The sequence below is a fragment of the Rhinolophus sinicus genome, chromosome 2 (genome assembly GCF_057876585.1).
Source record: "Rhinolophus sinicus isolate RSI-liver-muscle chromosome 2, RSI-T2T, whole genome shotgun sequence".
Classification (NCBI taxonomy): Eukaryota; Metazoa; Chordata; class Mammalia; order Chiroptera; family Rhinolophidae; genus Rhinolophus; species Rhinolophus sinicus.
This window is the reverse complement of record NC_142502.1, coordinates 34,151,873-34,173,283: the sequence shown is the minus strand read 5'-3', so window position 1 is coordinate 34,173,283 and position 21,411 is coordinate 34,151,873. Positions and strand designations below refer to the sequence as shown.

Here is a 21,411-nt window from a genome sequence, read left to right as displayed (position 1 = left end):
ATTCTCATGCTGCTTTTATTGAAAATGATACATCTAGGTGGAACACTTTAGCTCATGACATAGTACGTAGAAACCAAATGTGCCTCTTCTCATTGTGATTTATCATAACCAGAGTATGTGAGTGTGTGTATATTAGTGCAGGGTGGTGTTTTGGCAAAAGTGGTTTGGAGATAGGGAGAGGTAGAATTTTTAAAAAATAAGGTAAGATAGGAAGCAAAACTCTTTGAACATGTAAGAGAAGTAAAAGGAAGAAACGCCTTTTTTACAGGACACTGAATTATTCAAGCAGTGTGATCAATCCTGTTTGCTCTCATATTGACTCTATTCACTGGCAGTTATATGGCTGCTGTAATCATTTGACTGTTACGGGAAATAATTACGCATGTTTCTTACTAAAGTGGTTTGAAATGTCACTTGGCTTGAAAGTTCCTGCAGTTTGTCAGGTTATGTTAATTTTCTTCATTTTCCTAGTGATTGCTTTAAATTGTTGCTCCAGCTCATGAATAGAGCTGTCTTTTTCTTCCTCCTCTGAACAAGATAGGTGATTGGTTAACAGACGTTGTTAGATACACAGAAAGTGAAGCATCCTGATACAGATACAAATCGATATTTTTAAGAGGAAGTCAGCATATTTTTTATTTTTTCAAAATTTTCATTGATATTATGGAACACTTATTTCAGGTGAATTTAGTCCATTAAACTTGGTTTTTAATTTGTATTTTCAGCAACTATTCGCTGATGTTTTTACTTAGTGAACTGTGATAGTAATTGCTTTACTGTCCCCAGGAATGGAGAGAAAGAAAATCAGAAATTGGAAGCAGACTGTTATCTGTGTTAAGAACACAGGTTGAGGAATTTGGACTGAGCTCATATCCCGGCTCCACTGTCTGACCTAAGTCCATTAAATAATCTAAGACTTGGTTTCTTTGTCTGTTCAATGGAGATAATAAAACCTACCTCTAAAGAGATGTTATGTGCACACTCAGACACACACATATTTACCTTTAACTTTAGACTTTCTTAAATATACATATTAAAATATAAAGATAAGCACCAAAATAATAGAATTATTGTGTATATATTGAAACAATTACAGGGGAATAAGTGCAATAAGAAAAAAGAAAGATTCAAGCAAAAATTAGAAAAAAAATGTCTACAATAAGGTGGTATCAATAAATACATATGAGGTAATTACAATCAGTGTTAAAAGAATAGATTGTGAGACTACACAAAAGAAAAAATCCAGCAGTATTTTCTTCATGAGAAACAACAAAGAAAGGTTGAAGCTAAAAGTTAGAAAAAGTTATATGAGTTCTGACAAATAAGTTTGCAAACTCATCCTAGAAAAAGTGCTACATACCTCATTGCTGAATATCACTACAGTCATCTTTGAAATACTCCCCTTGGGAAGCGATGCACAAATGCTAGCACCTAGTCCACCCTTCAAAGCAATTTTGGAACTCTTTCTGGAATGGCCATCAGAGCTGTGGTCGTATTACCCTTGATGTCCTGAATGTCCTCAAAGTGTCTTCCTTTCAATATTTCCCTTCTCTTCGGGTAAAGAAAGAAGTCATTGGGGGCCAGATCATGTGAGTAGGGAGGGTGTTTCAACACAATTATTTGTTTACTGGCTAAAAACTCCCTCACGGACGGTGCCGTGTGAGCTGGTGCAGTGTCATGATGCAAGAGCCATGAATTGTTGGCGAAAAGTTCAGGTCGTCTAACTTTTTCACACAGCCTTTTCAGCATTTCCAAATAATAAACTTGGTTAACTGTCCAGTTGGTACGAATTCATAATGAATAATCCCTTTTATATATATAAAAAAAAGGCTAGCAACATTGCTGCAACAAGTTCATGAGTTTAATTGTCAGACCTCATATTAAAATTAGAATGCCTTTTAATTAAAAATATATAGAAAACAAATGAGAAGAGAAGCTACAAAGTGGGAGAAAATGTTTGCAATACATGTAACTGACAAAGGACTAGTATACAGAATGGACAAAGTACTCCCAAAAGTTAACCAGAAAATGCAAACAACCCAATAGAAAAGTGGGTAAAAGAAATGAACAGGCATATCACAAAAGAGGAAACATAATGGTCAGTCATCACATGAAAATATACTTAATCTTGTTATCCTAGGAGGAAGACCTTAAGACTACATTGAAAATGCAATTTTATACCCACTATGTTGGTAACACTTCAGATACATTCTATTTAAATAAAAAATGGTCATAAAAATAAACATACATTGACGAAGTTTGTACAGATAATTCTAAACATCAGTATTAATCATATTAGCCTATTCCATTGTACAGCCTTTGCAACTTACAAAGCATTTTTACATGTTGACAAGAATATGGAGCAAGAATTCTTATACACTACTTAGAGAGTATGAGAGAAAATGGAAACAATTTAAAAAATAATTTAGAATGATATTATAAAATGGAATGTTTGATACCCTCCAAGCCAGCAATTCCATTTCTAAGTGCACACTTTCACAAAAATGTTGTAGAATTACACCAGAATATATTTACAAAAATGTGCATAGTAGTACTGGTTTATAATAGCAAAAATATGAAACAATTCAAATGACATTTGAGGGGAAAATGTATACATAATTTAAATTATGTTATATTATTATATATTATTTATATTACTTAGCACAACCAAAATTACATGTGCTTCTTTCCTTAATGTAATTTTAAAAGTTAAATATTTTATTTCTTGGTAAAGTAACGTGTTCATTAAAGCACAACTGGAAAAACTCAGAAGCCAAATCAGTCATAGTTCCATAACTCAGACAACCACTATTAATTAACATGTTATATTTCTTTCAGTCTTTTAAAAATATAGATTCCCTGCCTTTAAACATGGTTGAAATATATTTTTCTATATAATTTTTGCCTTGGTTTTTTATTTGGAGGATCTTCTATCATTATGTTCTATGGTACTATATACTTTTTATTTTATTATCAACTCTTTGGAATCATAACTTTAAGAGACATTTAATGTTTTCCAAGTAAATATATCAGTTTATTTAATAATTCTCCCACCGTTGGAAATTTGGTGTTTTTGCAAATTTTTATACTACTACCTCACAGATACATTTTTGTGCATAAATTTTCTTTTGTGCTTAGAAATAATTTTAGGATAGATGATCATAAGTGGGATTAGTGAGTCACGTTACTTATCAAAAGGAATGTACCAATTTATTCTCCCACAATACCGAATTCACAGAATGTTCATACTGTTATAAAGCATAACATTATAGTTTTGATGCTGTTGTTTCTAGTCTGTGTGAATGATACCACCTTCCATCCAGGTGAACAAGTCTGAAATATTGGAGACATCAATGATACTGGCATTTCTCTCATCCCCCACATGAAATCCAACACCACTTCTAATGGCTTTTCCATTCCAAATATTTCTCAAGCCTCTCCACTTCTTTCCATTGTCATAAATAACACCCTTGTCTCTTCTAATCTAGTTCCAACACTGCAACTATCTCTTTAAAACTTTTATTTAATTAAGATTATAAAAATAATACCAAAAGCAGAGTATATCATCAATCTTGTGTGCTTATCACTCAGTTCTATTAAATTATTACATTTTTACCAATATTGGGTCAAATTCTTTAAAAAAACGTTACAGAAATGTTGAAGCCCTGTGTACTGGAGGCCATTCCCTTCCCTTCCTCCATATTAGCCTGAATTTTCTATATTTCATTCTTATATATCTTTTATATTAATGACAAGTATGCCTTTATCCATTAATATTATGACACATTATTTTGCTTATTTTCAAACTATAGAGAAACAAGATTACTGTACATTTTTTGCAAGTTGGTTTTTGCTCAACATTCTATTTTTGAGATTTAACCAGAGGGATACTTATAGTTCCAAACAGTTTAATATAAATATATAAATTATATATATAATTTTTGTTTCCATTACTCCTCTTATGTTCTGTACTGGCCTAGCCCTAGTTGACAACACATTGCTTTTTTATCTTTCTTTTCTTAGTGCTACTGAAAGAGTTCAACAATTTGAAAGTAAACATAATAAGCCCTAAGCAGAAAAAAACACCAATAAATAAATAAACAAATACATACATACATACATACATACATACATACATACATACATAAAGCAAGCAGCTTGAAAATAGACAATTTCTCAAACTACACATTTTGGAATTTAAGAAAACCAAATGGTAACCCTGAAATCACTGGCGTAGGCCTGGTCTTCTTTCTTCCCAGCATCTCAGATTCCTTGTGTCTGATAGTCACATTCCAACCTGAAGACCCAGGTAAGTGATGTTTTCTAATCTTCTTAGGTACCCTTCTCTGAAGAAAAGACACTGGGTTAAGAACACGGCCACTCTAAGGTCAAGTATGTCCCTGGGCAGAACTTCGCCTTTTTCCAGTGTTGTTTGTGATCTATCCTATGACTATGGACAATAGATATGTGTGCTATTGTGGATCAGTTCAACCTCAAAAGAGAGAAAGAACTTCTCTCACTGTCCTCATACAGTTACAGGACAATAGCTACATTGATCACACTGCCTTCTCTTGTTTGTCCCCTCTCCCTGTAGGAACGAGGTAAAGCCCCTCTGAGCCCTTTATTACACAATGGCATCTGTTCAGACAGCAGATAAGGAATGACTGATGACAACAGAAAGAGACAAGAAAACTCCAAGAGCAGCTTTATGTGGAAAAAATTGGCAAAACATCCCCTCCCCAGTTAGGCTGAGAAGACCTTCCTATACTGCAGCCTCCCTATATTATACAGGAACTCAGGGTACAATTCAATATGTCTCCTTATAATGAAGAAGAAAGCACATTTATCCTCTAACTTCTCTGAAATTTCATGCATATCTGATAGATCCAGGGAATATGTCTAGAAATTTTGGAGGAAATTGGAAAAAACAAAATGTGTAAACTAGGTTTTTTTATTATTTTATGTAGTGTAACCAATTTACTGAGAAGTCACAAGTTTTGAGGGATAAACATGAAATATTTGTACTTTTCTAATAACTGTACCCCAACTGGCTTGAAAATGGTTCCCTTACAGGTAGCTGTCCATATCTATTAAGTTTAGTTAGTTTTTGGTTAATAAAACAATCTTATATTGATATATGAACTGGTCTTCTCTTGGTCTCAGAGTAAACCTCTTCTCCCCTCTTTCAGCACTGCTTGGGAAAACTCTCTCTCTCTCTCTCTCTCTCTCTCTCTCTCTCTCTCTCTGTTCGAGAGTTACAGAGAAAAAGCTAGTCTGATTTTTTTTCTCCTCTCTCTCTTCTAGGTAGCAGCTCCTCTTGGTGGAGTGTGGGGTGGGGATTGAGCAGAGAGGATAAAACCAAATGGTTCCATATTTAATTGGATGAGGTTGACAGACATTTAGGCTCCATAGACCCTGGTGGACCATAGTTGATGGCCTTGTTGTAAAATTCCCCTTCCCTCCTCATTTTCTCTCAGCTGGTTGAATAATAAAATTGGCATGAAACAAATGAAGAAGAAAAAAATCAAGTTTTGTGCACACAGGAACGCCACCTACATGAGAGAGTCAGTGACCGTGCATACATGAGAGGTTCAGAGACAGAAAGGAAAAATTAGGTATATATAACATTCTGAGCCAAGGATGAAGTGAGGCACCTTGGGGCTCCACGGAGTTCATTGCAGGATGGTAAGAAAAGCAAATGTTTGGTAATTAGTCATTTGCCCTGCCATATATGCGTATGTTACAAATGATCTTGATCAGGTTTAGGCAAGGCATGTTGGTTACATCTCCCTTTTGGACATTTATGATTTCCACTGCATCCCCACCACTGCAGAAAGATCAATTCTGGAGGAGTGAACCAGAATTTCATTGGCTAATCAAATACCTACCCATTCTTTCTCATGTGGGGTAGCTACAAAGGTGAAGAACAAGAGGGTGTAGATGGCTGTTTTACTAAGCTTTAGGGAAGTTAAGGAAATTCACCATCATGAGTGACAAACGGAAGAACATAAGCATCTCCCTTGGCTAAACCATTATTTGGGGGCTAACACAATATACCTGGTTAATTCCTTCATCCTTCGAGACTCAGCTGAGGGTCTCACATCTTCAAAGAAATGTTCCTTTATCTCTTCAGCAGTCTGAATTAGAAGACCTACCTCATTGCTTACATGCACACTGGGCTTACCTCTGGCACAGCAGATATAGTATTGTATTGCTTTATAAAGCATCTGTTTATCCCGCCGTCTCACCAGACCATGATGAACTCCCTGGGTAAAAAAGGAACACACCCTTTGCTTGTATCCTTCACATTTAGTACAGTCCCTGACACAGAGTATTCAATAAATATTTCTGAATTAATATCAATATTTTATTTTTAGAAACAATGATAAAAGACAGTAAGGGTGTAGTAGCTTAAATTTTTATAAATCAGAAAAATGAGTCAGAGTTTAGATGAAGGTTAGATGACTCAAGCTGGAAAGTCATGAACTATTTTTAGCTCCTGTCAACAGCTGGGAGTCAACCCTAACCTGGTGTTTAATTTCCAGGGTAGAGGGGACAAGAACAACGGAATAGACTCTAAAAGTGATTTAATCACTGATTCTGATTCACCACTTGGAGCACCCATAGTCATTATCACCAAAAGCCATTTAAAAAGTCTTATGCTTGGTATTCTATAGAGCAATTTTAATGTTGATGATTACAAATCAGGGATATCTTCAACATTAAAAACATAGACATGTTTGTACATGTGCCAGGAAATCATGAGTGTCCCTTCTTTCAAGCAAAAATGTAAGACTCCACTGACGTTTATTAGTCTATTCTGTGACAGTAATTTGGGCATGGATAAAATACAACCTACTAGTTAGTTAATTGTTTATTTTTATTTATTTTTATTTTTTTATTATTATTATTTTTAAAGATTTTATTGGGGAAGGGGAACAGGACTTTACTGGGGAACAGTGTGTACTTCCAGGCCTTTTTTCCAAGGAAAGTTGTTGTCCTTTCAATCTCAGTTGTGGAGGGTGCTGTTCAGCTTCAAGTTGTTGTTCTTTCAGTCTTAGTTGTGGAGGGCACAGCTCAGCTCCAGGTCCAGTAGCGTTGCTAGTTGCAGATGGCACAGCCCACCATCCCTTGCGGGAGTCGAGGAATTGAACTGGCAACTGGCAACCTTGTGGTTGAGAGCCCAGTGGCCCATGTGGGAATGGAACCGGCAGCCTTCGGAGTTAGGAGCACGGAGTTCTAACCGCCTGAGCCACAGGGCCGGCCCTAATTGTTTATTTTTAAATCATTTTTGAGCTATGAATGTATATAAGGTTCTTTGGCAGGAAGTATGGGGGGGTTCAATATGGGACTCCCACTTGACCCTGATAGACTGCTACTGTCTACGTATTTTATGAAAGAAAATAAAAACTGGAAACAAAATGGCAAACCAAGAGCAAATGTAAATAAATACTACATTTCATTTTACAGATGAGGATTGTGTAGATGTGAAGAAAAAGACCTGCGCATGTGAGACATGAGCTGATATTTCTTAGGCTCTGCCATGCTTTCTAGTCACATTGCCAGCCAGGCTAGGTTTGGAATAGAACTGTTAAGTTTCTAGTCTTTTCTCTGAAAACGTGACTATTTCATCAACCTACAGACTTGCCTGTGGGTTTTGGATTTGAAAATAATGCACAGTTGATGCTTATTATTTGCAGATTACATATTTGTGAATTTGCCTCCTTGCTAACATTTCTTTATGACACCAAAATCAATACAACACCTTCTTTCACGGTTATTGCCAGACATGGGCACAGCCCTGAAAATTTGGGGCAGATGTACACAAGCAAGGCTAAGCTCCACCTTCTTGTTTCAGCTTTCAGACTATAAACAAGTGCCCTTTTCACAGACTACAAATAAACTATTTTTGTGCTTTTGGGGGTGATTTTGCTGTTTAAAAACGGCCCCCAAGCATAGTGCTGAAGTGCTGTCTCGTGTCCCAGGGAGAAAACATATAAGTTACAAAAGCTTAATAAGCTTCATTCAGGTGTGGGTTATAGTGCTGTTAGTGGTGAGCTCAATGTTAATAAGTCAACAATATATGTTAAGGTATCTTTAAACAGAAACACACATAGAACAAGGTTCTGTGTTGATCAGCTGACAAAAATGTTGCGTGCAGAGGGTCACAGGACCCAAACTGTATTTCCACCAGGAGCAATGGTTCAGTACCATAAATCCTCCTCCTTCCTTTCTCCCTTGATATTTGCCCTGGTACAGTGGAACTCAGGCCTACCTACTTGAGCTCAGTCAGGCATTTATTGGGCCTTGAGCCCAATTGAGCACGCGCCCTGAGCCAGCAGTAAAAGCCCTCCAGCACAGAGTTGCCGGCAGGTGGCGCCCGGCGATTGGCTTCTTCCCAGCGTGGTCTGAGCCAGGTAGACTGGAAGGGGCGGAGGTAACCAAAAGCGGCCAGTGGTGGCTGCCCCGTGGTTCCCCACCCCCTGCACGCAGCAACTGGAAGAGGGCGCAAGCGGCTGGGCTGGCTGTGTTCTGAGCTCTGGCACCGCTGTCTGCTTCTCTTTGAGCGAGCCCCGCTGCGCTCGGTCCGAAGTCTGCCACCATGGAAGCACAGGCACAAGGTGAGTGGTCGCCGATCGCCCTAAGGGTCAGCTCCGGGGAACGCATTGAGGCGCTTTTTCTGCATCACTTAACTTCTCGGACAGAGTGGACCGGTGCGATCTTCACATGTCCGCAACTCTGCCCCCACCCGCGCCTGCGTGATAATTCTTGCTCCCCAAACTCAGGGCGTTCTGTGGGGCTGGGGACCAGTGAAGGAAACGTTAAATGCTTAGGTTCCTCCGCAGGAAATGTGCCCAGGGAATGCTCTACTCTTTTTCCCTAGCCAGTCGCTCCCCGCTTCCTTAACCTCGCTGGGGCCCAAAGGACCTGTTGTGTAGGAGCGGGAATCCGCGTTTTGTTCCCTTCCCCTGGGGGAATACGGAGGGAGCTCTACTTCCCCAGCCCTGGGCTCGCGTCCTGCGGCTCCCAAGTTCCGGGCTGAACGCGCGCGCGCGCGGAGGTGGTGGCTCCGCCGAGACCAGGGTCTCTCCGAGCGGCTTGCCGCGCGGGGACCGGCCTTGTCAGATGGAGACAGCGTTACCGCAGTACCCAAACGCTGATCTGCGCAGACCCACACGTGTATCCCGGTTTCCCACGGTCGGGGAGCGCCCTCTGCCCCCCGAGGGGCGGCCCCCATCCCCATCCCCGCCTGACCACGGTCCGGCCGCCCAGCTCCCCATTCCTGGTCATCCCGCTGGAGGAATCCCCGACGGCTTCTCGAAGGGCAACCTCGTGTCTGGGTTGACGCTTGGACCAGGCTTAGGGAATTCCGATAGCATCGTGCTAGAATGGTAGTAACGGACTGTAGGAAGGAGCAGAGATCGAGGATGTGGAGCACGAGACTGGAAAGACGGACCCTGACTCTGGGCTGGGGTCTAGGGAACAACGTCAAGAAAGGATGAGGTGTAGTTTTATTCAGCCTTTAAAACAGTCGTCACCACCTTTCTTTAATAGTGTGGGAAATTCTGTGATGGCTTTTATGATAAATAAAAAAGCCCATTAAAAAAAGAAAAAGATTCGTGATCCAATGCTCTCGCCCCCTAGGGGCAGAAGCGACGTGAATGAGAGCGGTTTGGCTGGTGCATCGGCCGGGAGCCATCCAACAGGTTTGTAGCCAGGATTACAATTGTCTAAACAGCGCGAGCTATCCTCGTTTGTTTCCTCAGCCAAGGTCCTGTCCATAAAGCTGCCGCTTCCAGTATTATTTTTTCCATTATCTAAATAAGAAAGAAGAATTCAACCAACGGTGTTTGTGTGTGGAGTGTCTGGGGGGAGGGGAAAGGGAGGCGTTGTTGGTCAAATTCAAAAGCAGAGGTCGGTTTGGAAACCTTCCCTCCTGAACTGAAGCAGGTGAGAGCAACACTGGAGCTTTCCAACCTGACTTGCAAATTAGAATCATTTGGAGAGGTTACTGGCCCTGGCTAATCCCACACCTATCAAACTAGAATCTCTGGGGCTGGGTATGGGTATATTTGAAAGCTTTCCAGGTCTATTACTTGGTTAGCTGGAGAAAAACTACAACAGATAAACAGTGTTCATCTGAACCCTGAAGACATCCGAAACTCCAGATTGGAATCATGGTGTCGTTGGCTTGCTTTACTTGCGAGATTTACTTCACAAACATTGCAGTGCTTTCCTTTGCCAAGCACGGTGCTAGAAGAAGCAAACACAGACTTGATTTCTGCTTCCTGGAATTTACAGTAGAGGAAGAGACAGACATTGATTGGATAGTTTGTTGAAAAATGTGAAATTGCAGCTGTGTTTATGATAGGAAAGAGGGCCACATAGTGCAGTGACAGCCTGAAAAACTTTAGGCCTGGTAGGTGATAATGAAAGTAGTGAAGTTTGCTTACTGTGTCCTGGTTTCTGTTCTTTGGCTTCACATGTGTTACTCATTTCTTCTTCACAACAGTCCCATCAGGTAGATAGTGTTCTCATTCCCATTAGAGAGGAAATAGGCACAGGATATAAATTCCTTGTAAATCAAGTGGGTAGTCAGTAACAGTTAATGCTGTGAGTGCTCCATTCCCACTCAAAGCCTACCACTTGCAGAGGAAAGATAAGAACTTAAGTCTCCACCTCTCCCCTGACTTCTGGGACATGCTTCCTCCCCCCCCCCCCATGACTGGCTGGAACCTGAGTGGGTGGGGAAGATGAGTTGTTTTCATCATTTAAGCAGCAGCCATATTAAGTTCTTTAAGAATAAAACTTTTCGCAAAATGTTTATATTAAAGGGAAAATCTGCTTTCCTCTTGGCATATTTTTCTGGCTAAATGAATTGCCTCTTAGATTCTAAGAGAGTTCCACGTATAAGTTTGTATCATCAACATAGTTTGTTTTAGAATTCTCTAGAGAGGAGGATGGCTTATCTTTCTGCCTCTGGCTCTAGAGAGAGCAAAGATGAGTGAGGTTAAGTAGGCAGTTGCTGATGCGATGTCCCCCGCACTTTCCAGGAGACCACCAGGTGCTGTGGACCTTATTTGCACATATAGTTCCAGAAAGGCTGTAGCTGGTCCTAGAAACTTTTCTATAAGTGGAATTCTGCAAATATGTTCTTTGAATTTGTAAAAGAAAAGATTACTTCAAGCAAAACAAGGATGCATTCTGGGATGTTTGTAGAACAGAAAATGCAGAAGTGGGACTATGAGCAGAGTGATTCAATTAGGAGCTGCTGGAGAACAGTATGGAATTGCCTCCTGCAGGATACCAGTGTTTCCGGGTGCTTTCTTGGTACTAGATTATTTTGCTTTAATGTAGTGATATATTAGAGAGGGAGTCTGGTTAGTAATGTAGCATTTCCTCAAACATATGGCGGTCCTTTAAAATAAAAAGTTCTTGATCTTTTTAAACTACCTTTCTGTATTTCATTTTTCTAGGGAATAGCTTTTTGTTTTTCCCAGTGTCTTTAATGTTTAAAAGACAATGTTCTCCCCACTTAATCCTTGTATATATTCAGATTAATAGCGATGTTGGTTTTCTATGACTGTTGTAACAAATTACTATAAATGCGGTGGCTTAAAACAACAGAAATTTATTCTCACAGTTCTGGAGGTTAGAATTCCAAAATCACTATCACTGGACTAAAATTAAGACATCAACAGGGCTTCAGTTCTTCTGGACGCTCTAAGAAAGAAGACATTCCTTACCCCTTCCAGCTCTGGTGGCTACAGATGCATTTATTGGCTGTGCCACTTCAATATCTGCCTCTTCCATGGCCTTATTGCCTTCCCTGCTGTCTGTGTCAAATCTCCCTCTGCCTCCAATTGATAAGAACAATTGTGATTTCATTTAGAGCCCACCTGGACGGTCCAAGATAACCTCCCCATCTCAAGATCCTTAATTTAGTTACATCTACAAAGATTCTTCTCCCATATCAGGTACCATTTACAGGTTCCAGGGATTAGGACCTAATGTCCTTGGGAACCATTATTCAGCCTACTATAGTAACTAGTTTTTATATTCAGACATTCTACTCAGGAGGGTTCTCAGAAGTCCATGAATGACATAAAGTAATAACTGTCAGATTAATCATGCCTGATTGCAAATTCCACTAACGTGAAAATGTCATGTATACCTGACATTATACTCTGCTCACAGGACATTTATTTACCTTCATCTTGCTCTATGAAGAACTCATGGCAGTTTAGATAGGTATATGAAACACGGTAAGATAAGGTAAATTAGAAAGAGAAGAAAGTAAACAAAGATAAGAACAGAAAATGAAACAAGGAATGAAGTGCTAGAGAAATAAATACTATTATATTCTTTTTATCAATACTGCATGGAAAACAAATTCTTGCTTTGTAAACAAAGAATGTTATTTTGTTACAAAACAATAGAACAATTCCTCCCCCCTCTGCCAAATAGCAACAGGTTAAGTTTTTTATATTGTAGCGATCAGATTTCCCAAAGGGAAAAAAAAAAGTATTGCAAATTTCAGGCAATATAATCCTAAAGCTCAAACACTGGAAGCTAGGTGTTATACATTTTGATTTATGATTTTTAAAAGTATCAGTAAAAACATTCTTACTGTCTTCAGAGGTACCTCCCATTGTTTTATTTTCGAACAAAATAAAAGTTTTAAAGTAGGTAGTAATGTATACTATACATAAGATGAAGTCAGTCATTTGCAATACATCATACTATTTTTGTAATTGAAATTCTTAACAAAACTAATTATACAAATTATAGATATTATATATGGGAACCTACTTTAAATTGCCTTCCCTAAATACTCCTTGTTTTCTGATACTCTTGGTAGGCAGAATCTGAGAATTTACTTCAAAAAACTTAGAAGCAAGAAAGTTTATTTTTGTGGCCTATGTTAAGATTTGGTACTTAGTGAGCTACAATAAATAGTAATTACTTCCACAACTATTGAATCATTAAATAAATATTTAAAAAAATATTTATTGATTACTGTAGTAAAAGCAAATGTTTGACAAGCCCTGAATATTGAGTGATAGCAGGAGATAGTGCTTAAAATTCCACAATCAAGGCAAACTCCCTGGATTTTAATCCTGCTGTTGTCACCATTAATATGATCCTGAACAAGTTACTTGGTCTCTGGAGGCCTTGGTTTTTCCATATGTAAAGTAAGGATAATAACAGTGAGTAAATAATAGTATTGTAATAAGGATTTAATGAGGTAATACAAAGTTCTTAAAACCGTGCCCAGCACATGGTAAGTACTATATAAACATCTGTTGTTGATTTCAGTAGCATATACCAAGAACTTTACATGCATTATCTTATTGAATCCTTATAATAACACCATGGGATAGATACCATGACTGTGAAGACATTTTATAGACAGGGAAACAGAAGGTCAGAAGAATTAGGTAAGGAAGGCAGAATTCGACTCCATGCCTCTCTCAATCGGGAGTATGAGCTCCGTCACTGACTACAGTGTCCCTCAGTATGCGTAGAGCAACATGTGACAATGGGAAACAAAGATGAATTTGACACGAGCCATCGTTCCAGGGAGGGTAGCAAAGGAGAGTCATCCCTGTGGGTAATGGCATATAGAACTGATGAGATGACGTATTTCCATCCCGTGAGTTTTTAGGGTACTCACGTGCTAATTAGAACAAATTCACATTGCGGGTTATAATAACAATAATATTTTAGTGTTTTTTTTTTTAATGCCTGATACCATAGTATGCACTTAAAGAAAACCATGTTATTTAATACAACAAAGTATGAGGAAGATAATGTGATTTTCATTTTACAGCTGAGGAAACCATGACAGTAGTTATAAAACTTTCTCCAACTCGTACAGCTTGGATGTGTTAGACCCTGGATTTGGAATCAGAGAGTTTGACTCCATACCCTAGGATTTTAATTACTATTCTATACCATCTCCTTAAATTGGTGTGCCTAGCCGTCAGTGTATGAAGTAAATAATAGATTTTGCTTTATATTCTGTATGGTCAAGGGGTTTCTAAAAGGGCAGAATTTAATTGTACTGTTCATCCCATATGTGGGCAGGGTCTAGATCTGGGACTATGAATATGACCCAGACTACCTGAGGTCTGTAAGAACAAGCCCCATAATGTGCCAAGTTGGTGGGGGCAGAATGTTCATGTATCATCTGCTTACTTTTTCAGTTCTGGTTTTGAGATGAAGAATTCTGTAAAAGTCACATAACATGTGATTCTTAGAACCAGTATAGAATTTTATCATACTGTGAGGAAAAACCAGTTCAAATGTGGAATGGTTCAAATATTATTCTACTTGGTGTTCATCTGTATCCAGTAATCTCAGGACTTTAAAATAAATAAAAGGCATAGGATCTGCGTGCGTGTTTCTAGAAGATTGGATCTGTGATGCCAGCTGAAGGGACGAATAAATTCAATAAACACCCAGAAAAGATTTTTATAGTCTCATGACTGTTCTAATTACTTGTTTACATGAATATGGGTTTTTTTTGTTTTTTGTTTTCTTGTTTTTTTTGTGTTTTTTGTTTGTTTGTTTTTACTTAACAACCTCCCAACCATATTATTATTTACCTACCAAAGCACACTGAAATTTTGCTAACAAGACGATAAATATTTTAAATGATTCTCTTTTGGTCCTCCTTCATTAACTTAGATGAAAGCTTAAACATATGCATAGCAGGCATACAAAGCAATGTTCATTGTTTGGACACATTCTGAGAATGACACAGGTTAAATATTTTGCTTATGTTTCCATTGCTTCTCTCATAATAATGTAATAAATCATGGGAAGAAATGCCAGCAATGATTATCTTTTCAGTTAGGAGATCTTAATTCTGGTCTCTTGTGGCTGGGTTGTAGGTTATTACAGTGCAGCCTTTCTAAAGGAGTGCAAAGCCAATGGAGAAAGGTGTGTGTTCAGGATGGCAGGACTTTGCAGATCCTGGTGTCAGTGGCTTAGCAGCATGCTTGAGATTTCTGAGTATTCTGAAAAGCTTCTAATGACAAATGTAGATTTCTGCTCTTGCTATTTTAGCTGTTTAAAAAATACGACATTAAGACATAAATAAAAACTTTACGCGTGTGTGTGTATGTAATCCCATCACTGTCTATCCTCTTTACTCTGCTTTATTTTTCTTCATAGCACCACATTATTTAATATTATGCATGATTCTTTGTTTTCTTTTTCTCCCAATGAGCATTGAAGCTCCTTAAGGGCAGGGACTGTGACTTTTTTTCTTTATTGCCATATCCCCAGTGTCTAGAAATGACTGGTTCACGGAAAGCACTCCGTAAATACTTGTGGGGAAAATGATGAATGAATGAACTAATAGTATTGAGTAGATAACATCATATATGACCCTAGCAAGGTGTAATGGGGGTTGCATATTTCTACCTTTATAAGAAATGAGTAGCTTTTAAAAAAAATTTTATTATAGCTTCTCATATAAGCTCCCCAAATGAAAGTAGTGCTAGAGTGATCGTAAGAACTCACAGTACTCCTCCACTGTCATTAAATGTCATTCCCGATGTGGAAATCCTGAAGATGACATTAAGCTTAGGAATCGGGGTATGTCAACGTAAAGATAGAAGTTGAGATAAAACTAAGTTGCTCTTAAGACAAGGAGAGTGAGGGGGCTATGGAGAGGGTAAGGGGGAAATATGGGAAGCGGGTGGGAAAGGGCTCACAGAGACTGAGTTCTGGAGGGATAAATAATAAAGTGAGAGACAGAAACTTAGGACAAGAGATGCTTCTAATGATGTTTTCCCAGGAAACGTTATAAACCATCTCCTGGTTTCCTCTATGGTATCTTTAATAAATTTTGCACTGCTTATTCAAATTTTTTGTGAGAATAGAGTCTTGTTGCAAGACAGCTTTTAAAAAGTCACGGGATACTTGGTGTATACTATACAAACAAATAAGTGAGTATTCTATTTTTCCCAATCTCCATTAAGCAAATATTGAGCAAATACTTAGCTTATCAGTGTGAGATGTGCAAATGAACTATGTGCTTTGGGTGCCCATGTTTTTCTGTCCGTCCAGGTATGGAGGGTCCAACATGGCAGAAGAGAGGTGAGAAGAAGAGAGCTGCGGTCCACTGCCAAGGGCAATGGTTTGCTTGCATAGCTGACTTGCAGTGCAGTTGAAAACCTTGGGTTGGCAACACTTGTTCAAATTGTTTTAATTGGATAGATGAAAGTCTCATTTATAGAAATAGAAGCTATAATAATTTGGTGGCATTTTCTTCTGTCACACACATGTGGTCTGCTCTGATTAGTTAGTTTATAGAGATTTATGAGAAAATATGTCCATATTTTTGTGTTGCTTAAAAACATCTTGCTACCCGTAGGTATTGAACTAAACGTGAAAAATACTTATTTCCTTCCCTTAATGTACCACCTCCCCCAAGTCCTCACTGACAGCCTGCTGGGGTTTGGAATATTGATGAATAGGAATCCACACAACTCCAGTTTTCACTGACCTTTCAATTCACAGTATTTTAAGCTTTGTTCCGAATTGAGGGCAGAGGAAATCTTTTACAGAAATATCAAATTATGTGGGTATTTTTTCAATTTCGTACAACTCAAGATGGATTCTGTACGATGATATTTGAGTCATCATTAGCCTTCTACTAATGAAGTAGTGTAACCTCATTTTTAAGTAAGCTGCCAAGAATTACTGTATAATTTAAAAATGCATTCTCTTTGTAAAATCTAATTCTAATACCTATAGGCCATGACCTGATTAAACATACAAGTCTGATAGTCTCTCAATAAACCAAATTCTCTCAAACATCATATAAAATGCCAAATATTCAGATGCCTTCCCACAAAAACAGTAGTTCTGTGGGTTTGGTTTTATTAATTTCTTCCTTCATCCCTTCATTCAATAATTATCTAAAATATCTATGTGCCAGGCATTATTCGCTCGGCTCCAGAAAAAACACAGACAACCAAAATGAAAATTTCTGTCCTTCAGGAAGTTCATGTTCTTGGGAAGAGGCAAATAGCAAACAACATAAATTAATTAAGGCGTAGTATACGTGATGTTGGTAAATGCTAAGGAAAACAGTACATTGATGACAGGGGGTCGTGAAATGTGGGGGTGGGTCGTGTGGTCGTAGAGGATTCTACATCTCTGTTGCATCTCTGTACAGACTTGATCAGTTAACTGAGCTTACTTTCCGGCAGAGTACGTTCTGAGTACACTTGAGGCTGCACAAGGCCTGAGGTTTGGGGTGATCACTAGTGACTATAGTGAATACTTTGAATTTAGGATTCCTGAGTCCTCCTCTCAGTGACTTCTAAAGGGAAACCTGCACCCCCCACACCAATAGGTTGGGTTTTATATTTATTTGGCTCTTACAAAATGTAAACATACTTTCCAGCCAACGGTAGAGATCTTTGATGTAGCCCTGACGTCCTTCATATTCTTCAAACCACTCAATCTTAACAGACATAGCTGACTGAATTCCAGGCACCTCCTGGTTTTGTCCCGCAATTGGGACACAACTTTCCAAGTCACTTTTCTGATCAATTTTAGCTCTCCAGGAGACAGTGAAATTCAAGAGGGAAAACACAGTGCCTTAGCTCTGTTTTGTTTCTCGTTTATCATTGTATACTGTCCAGCACAATGGTTTCCCCAAGTAGACCCTCAGCACATGTTGTTTAAGGCAGAACAGTGCAGCCCAAAGACAGAGCATCATCTCACTCATCCTTCTGGTCATAGGCAACTGCTCAGAGTCTGTGCTCAAGTGTGAATAGTAATTATAACCATTTCCACGTGCCTCAAAGCACTTTGTAAACGAAGAACCACTACATGAATGCTAGTTTTCCTCAGTATTAGTGGTTGAATGTTTCTTTTAAAGATCATGTAAAGCATTTCACGAGCAGATCATCTCATCCTTTCCCTTTCTATGCAGGATTTACTATAATGTGAGTTGTACTACTGTTGTTTTTACAATGTTGATCATTTTGTTGTATGTGGTATATATTTAAGGCATAAGTTCTTTTTCACAGGATAGCTTCAGTGAAGCAAAATGACTTTTTTCATTTCTTTCTTTTCACTCTACGTTACTAACTTCTTTTCTCTATTCCTTCAATTTACCTATTCTGAATACCAGTGATCTTTTTTATGGAAATAAATGCTGAGAAAGCAGCTATTATTTAAAGTGAGGTTTTTTTTTCCAGATCTCATGCGTGATACTACTATTTGAGCATTCTAAGAAAAATTCGGAGATAGTTTTTAAGAGGGCTGTTTTGCTCTGGAGAGCAGTATCTTATAGGCAATATGGTTAGGGAGGGTGGTTAGGGATTGGTGAGCTCACTGAATCTACCACCCGACAGAATTCTGATGCCATTGTGACACTACTTTCATCACTTTTAACCCGTAGTAGCTCTGGTTATCACTGTTCTTCACTGCGTGCTCTCTCACGTGGGTAACTTTTATTCTCAGAGTCTTTGGGAGTCATCAAATGTCTCACTTTCCCTCTGTCCTTTAAAATAACTTGCTGCACAAGCCCTATTTTATTTTTATGTATTGGTTCATCATATATGATGTAAGCCATTTCGACTTTATGGAGTGAAGGCGGAAGGGAGGGAAGGAAGGAAAAGAAAGGCAGGCTTGTACTATTACCTTTTCAAAGACAGATTTATTTGAAAGTGAGTCTTTTCCCAGAATTACCTACCACCTCCTATGGTTAATTGGGCACAGTTAAAGCTAAGCATGGTTTATAATGTTTTTTAATTGAGCAAAATTTTACTTTAACCTTGAAGGTCCTGAAATTACTGAGTCACTGACACATTGGATTTGCAAATTAAATGTGGTACATACTTTTTAAATAAATAAATAAAGATATTCAGCTGTTTCTTGATCAGAGAACATAAAGGGAGTTTTAGTTACCCCATTTTAGAGAATTCAATTTACAATTGAAAGCAGTGGGACTGTTTAACACCTATATAAAACACTGTTTCCTAGTCCTTCTAATGATACATTTAGCTATCGAGAATGTTTTCAATTTACTTGCTCTTTAAATAAAGAACAGAATCATACCAGTTTTGGCTCTGGGGGCCCACAGACTCACAGCCAAGTGACTTGCTATTACCATAGCCCTTTATATTTGCTGAATGATTTTCAATACATCTAATTGTGAGTATTCACAGTGTTTTCTGGTGGTGTGAAGGAGGCTGGTATTGTTCTTGTGCAGATTACAAAGCTAGAACCATAAGAGGGAAAAATAAGATGTTTTAGAGTTGAGTTCAAACCTACAGTTTGTTTTTCTCTTTAAGATCTAAAAAGGGGAAGAATCTGATGGCAGTGAGCCAAGCAATGAATATGATGCCATAATTAATTAATTTGTACCCTGTAATAATTAATTTGTAGCAACTAATTAGCAAACCTGATAATATGTGATCTATATATATGATTAGCATAAGATCTAATGCTTAAGGAAGGCTAAGAGATCAGAATATAATACCGTGTTTCCTCGAAAATGAGACCTAGCTGGACAATCAGCTCTAATGCATCTTTTGGAGCAAAAATTAATGTAAGACTAGGTCTTATTTTACTATAATGTAAGACCGGGTATAATATAATATAATATAATATAATATAATATAATATAATATAATATAATATATAATACTGGGTATATAGTATAATATGATATCAGATAATACTGGATGTAATATAATACAATATAATATAGAATACCGGGTATAATATAATATAATAATAATATATTGACTTTTGCTCCAAAAGACGCATTACAACTGATTGTCTGGCCAGATCTTATTTTCGGGGAGACACGGTACAGTAGTTCTTCAAGAGGACTTCCAGAATAACCAAGAGAACTAAATAACAGACCTACCTAAGAGACTCAAACATTTTGGCCAGGGTACAACAAAGAACTAACCTAAGGCATTTGGGGAGTTCAGCTGCAGTGTCGAGGCAAACTAGCCATTTTACCTTATTATGTACGTGCTGTCTGTTTTCTAGAGAGAAAAAAAGAAAGGAAACCAAACTGAGACTTAACTAGCATCATGGGATTTAAATATCAGACAATGAATAACAGCTAAAGAATCTGGGTGTTTTATACTAGCACTGAGAACAGACGTGGATAGAAGCATATGTTATTTTATGATAATATTTATTTACTGACAAATATTTGGTGAACTCTTCTGTGCATTAGGCAATGTATAGATTCTGGGGATACAATAATGAACTAGAACAGATGCGGAAATGTGTCAGCACAGATGATTATGAATATCCAGTCCTTCTCATTTTGCCATAGGTCTTTGCGTAGTTTCTCTTTTCTCTTAGATTGTCAAAGGCCAGGATTTTCCAGGAGAACTGGAGTGAGTCAGTATTGGATAGTACTGATTCCAGGGCCTAAGGAATTTCTGGGACATTAGGGAGATTCTGGGGTGGTTGAGTTTCATTTGGAAAATTGGCTTTGGACTGCCTCTTTCCTGGTGGTTTCTGTCTAAATCATCCCTTCTGGGCAGGTTTTATGGACAAGGCTGCCCCTAGGACACTTCTGGCTTTAGGAAGGCACTTCTGTGCTCCTTTGCAGTGGAACTTTCTAGAAACCAGTTAAGCAAAATGACTAAGAGTCCCTAGGAAGACAGATAGGCATAGATGCTGAGTCACTGCTGGAGGTCTTTATTAAGCCAGTATTTATAAATGTGTGTTACTTGGTTGGGCTTTGTACAAACCACTTTAAACAGCAACTGTGCCTTCTCTAAGGCAGATGTGCGAACATCAAAAGCTCATAGAGGCACAGGGGAAGTATGTAAGCTCTGATCCGCTGCACGGTGCTGTCACTTTTAAACACGAATAAACACAAAAGCTGCCCTTTTCGGGAGTCGTGAGCTGAAGTCGTGAGCTAAGTGTTATAGGAGTTACATTTTTAGAGGGAGTGAGGTGGAGAGAAGTAATAGTTTATGTCAGGAGACAATTGTTGAGGGGGTGGTTTCTGAGAGTTGGTTGAAGGTAGAAAGAAAGAGAAGCTACCATCTGAGTGTGTGATAACATTCCCGGCATTCGATACAGCTTCTTAAAGTAGTCTTCGCTTTAGGGGTACGTGGAAAGAAGAGGACATTAAATTATTTTGGCTGAGAACAGCTGAGGGAGTCAGATGTTAAGAGGACTGGCTTGTCTGTCAGATATCATCATCCCTACAAGTTCCTCATCAGGGGACCCTGGACAACTGCTAAGTAAGCATCGCTATCCAGGATCCCATTTAATCTTCTCTATAACACAGCCATGCGGTAGGTGACAGCATCTCCATTTCACAGATGAATAAATGGAGGCCTAGAGAACTTAAGTAATTTGTATTCCAAATACTCAAAAATTACTATGTGCATGTGT

General features: G+C 38.4%; 1 protein-coding gene across 4 annotated transcripts in view; it reads left to right on the top strand.

Moving 5' to 3' along the window:
- The first annotated feature begins 8,426 nt into the window (after positions 1-8,426).
- The window catches only part of TPD52L1 (TPD52 like 1), an 80,637-nt gene continuing 67,652 nt past the window's right edge, over positions 8,427-21,411 (top strand). For 2 of the 4 annotated variants that reach the window (XM_074333533.2, XM_074333532.2), the window contains exon 1: positions 9,687-9,707. Coding sequence is in view for 1 of the 4 variants with exons in the window: in XM_019729490.3 (XP_019585049.1) it covers positions 8,603-8,621 (19 nt within the window). In the remaining 3 variants the exon portion in view is untranslated. Of the gene's footprint in view, positions 8,622-9,686; positions 9,708-21,236; positions 21,258-21,411 lie in introns of those variants that run through there. The other 2 variants (XM_019729490.3, XM_088795471.1) reach the window with 2 other exon arrangements.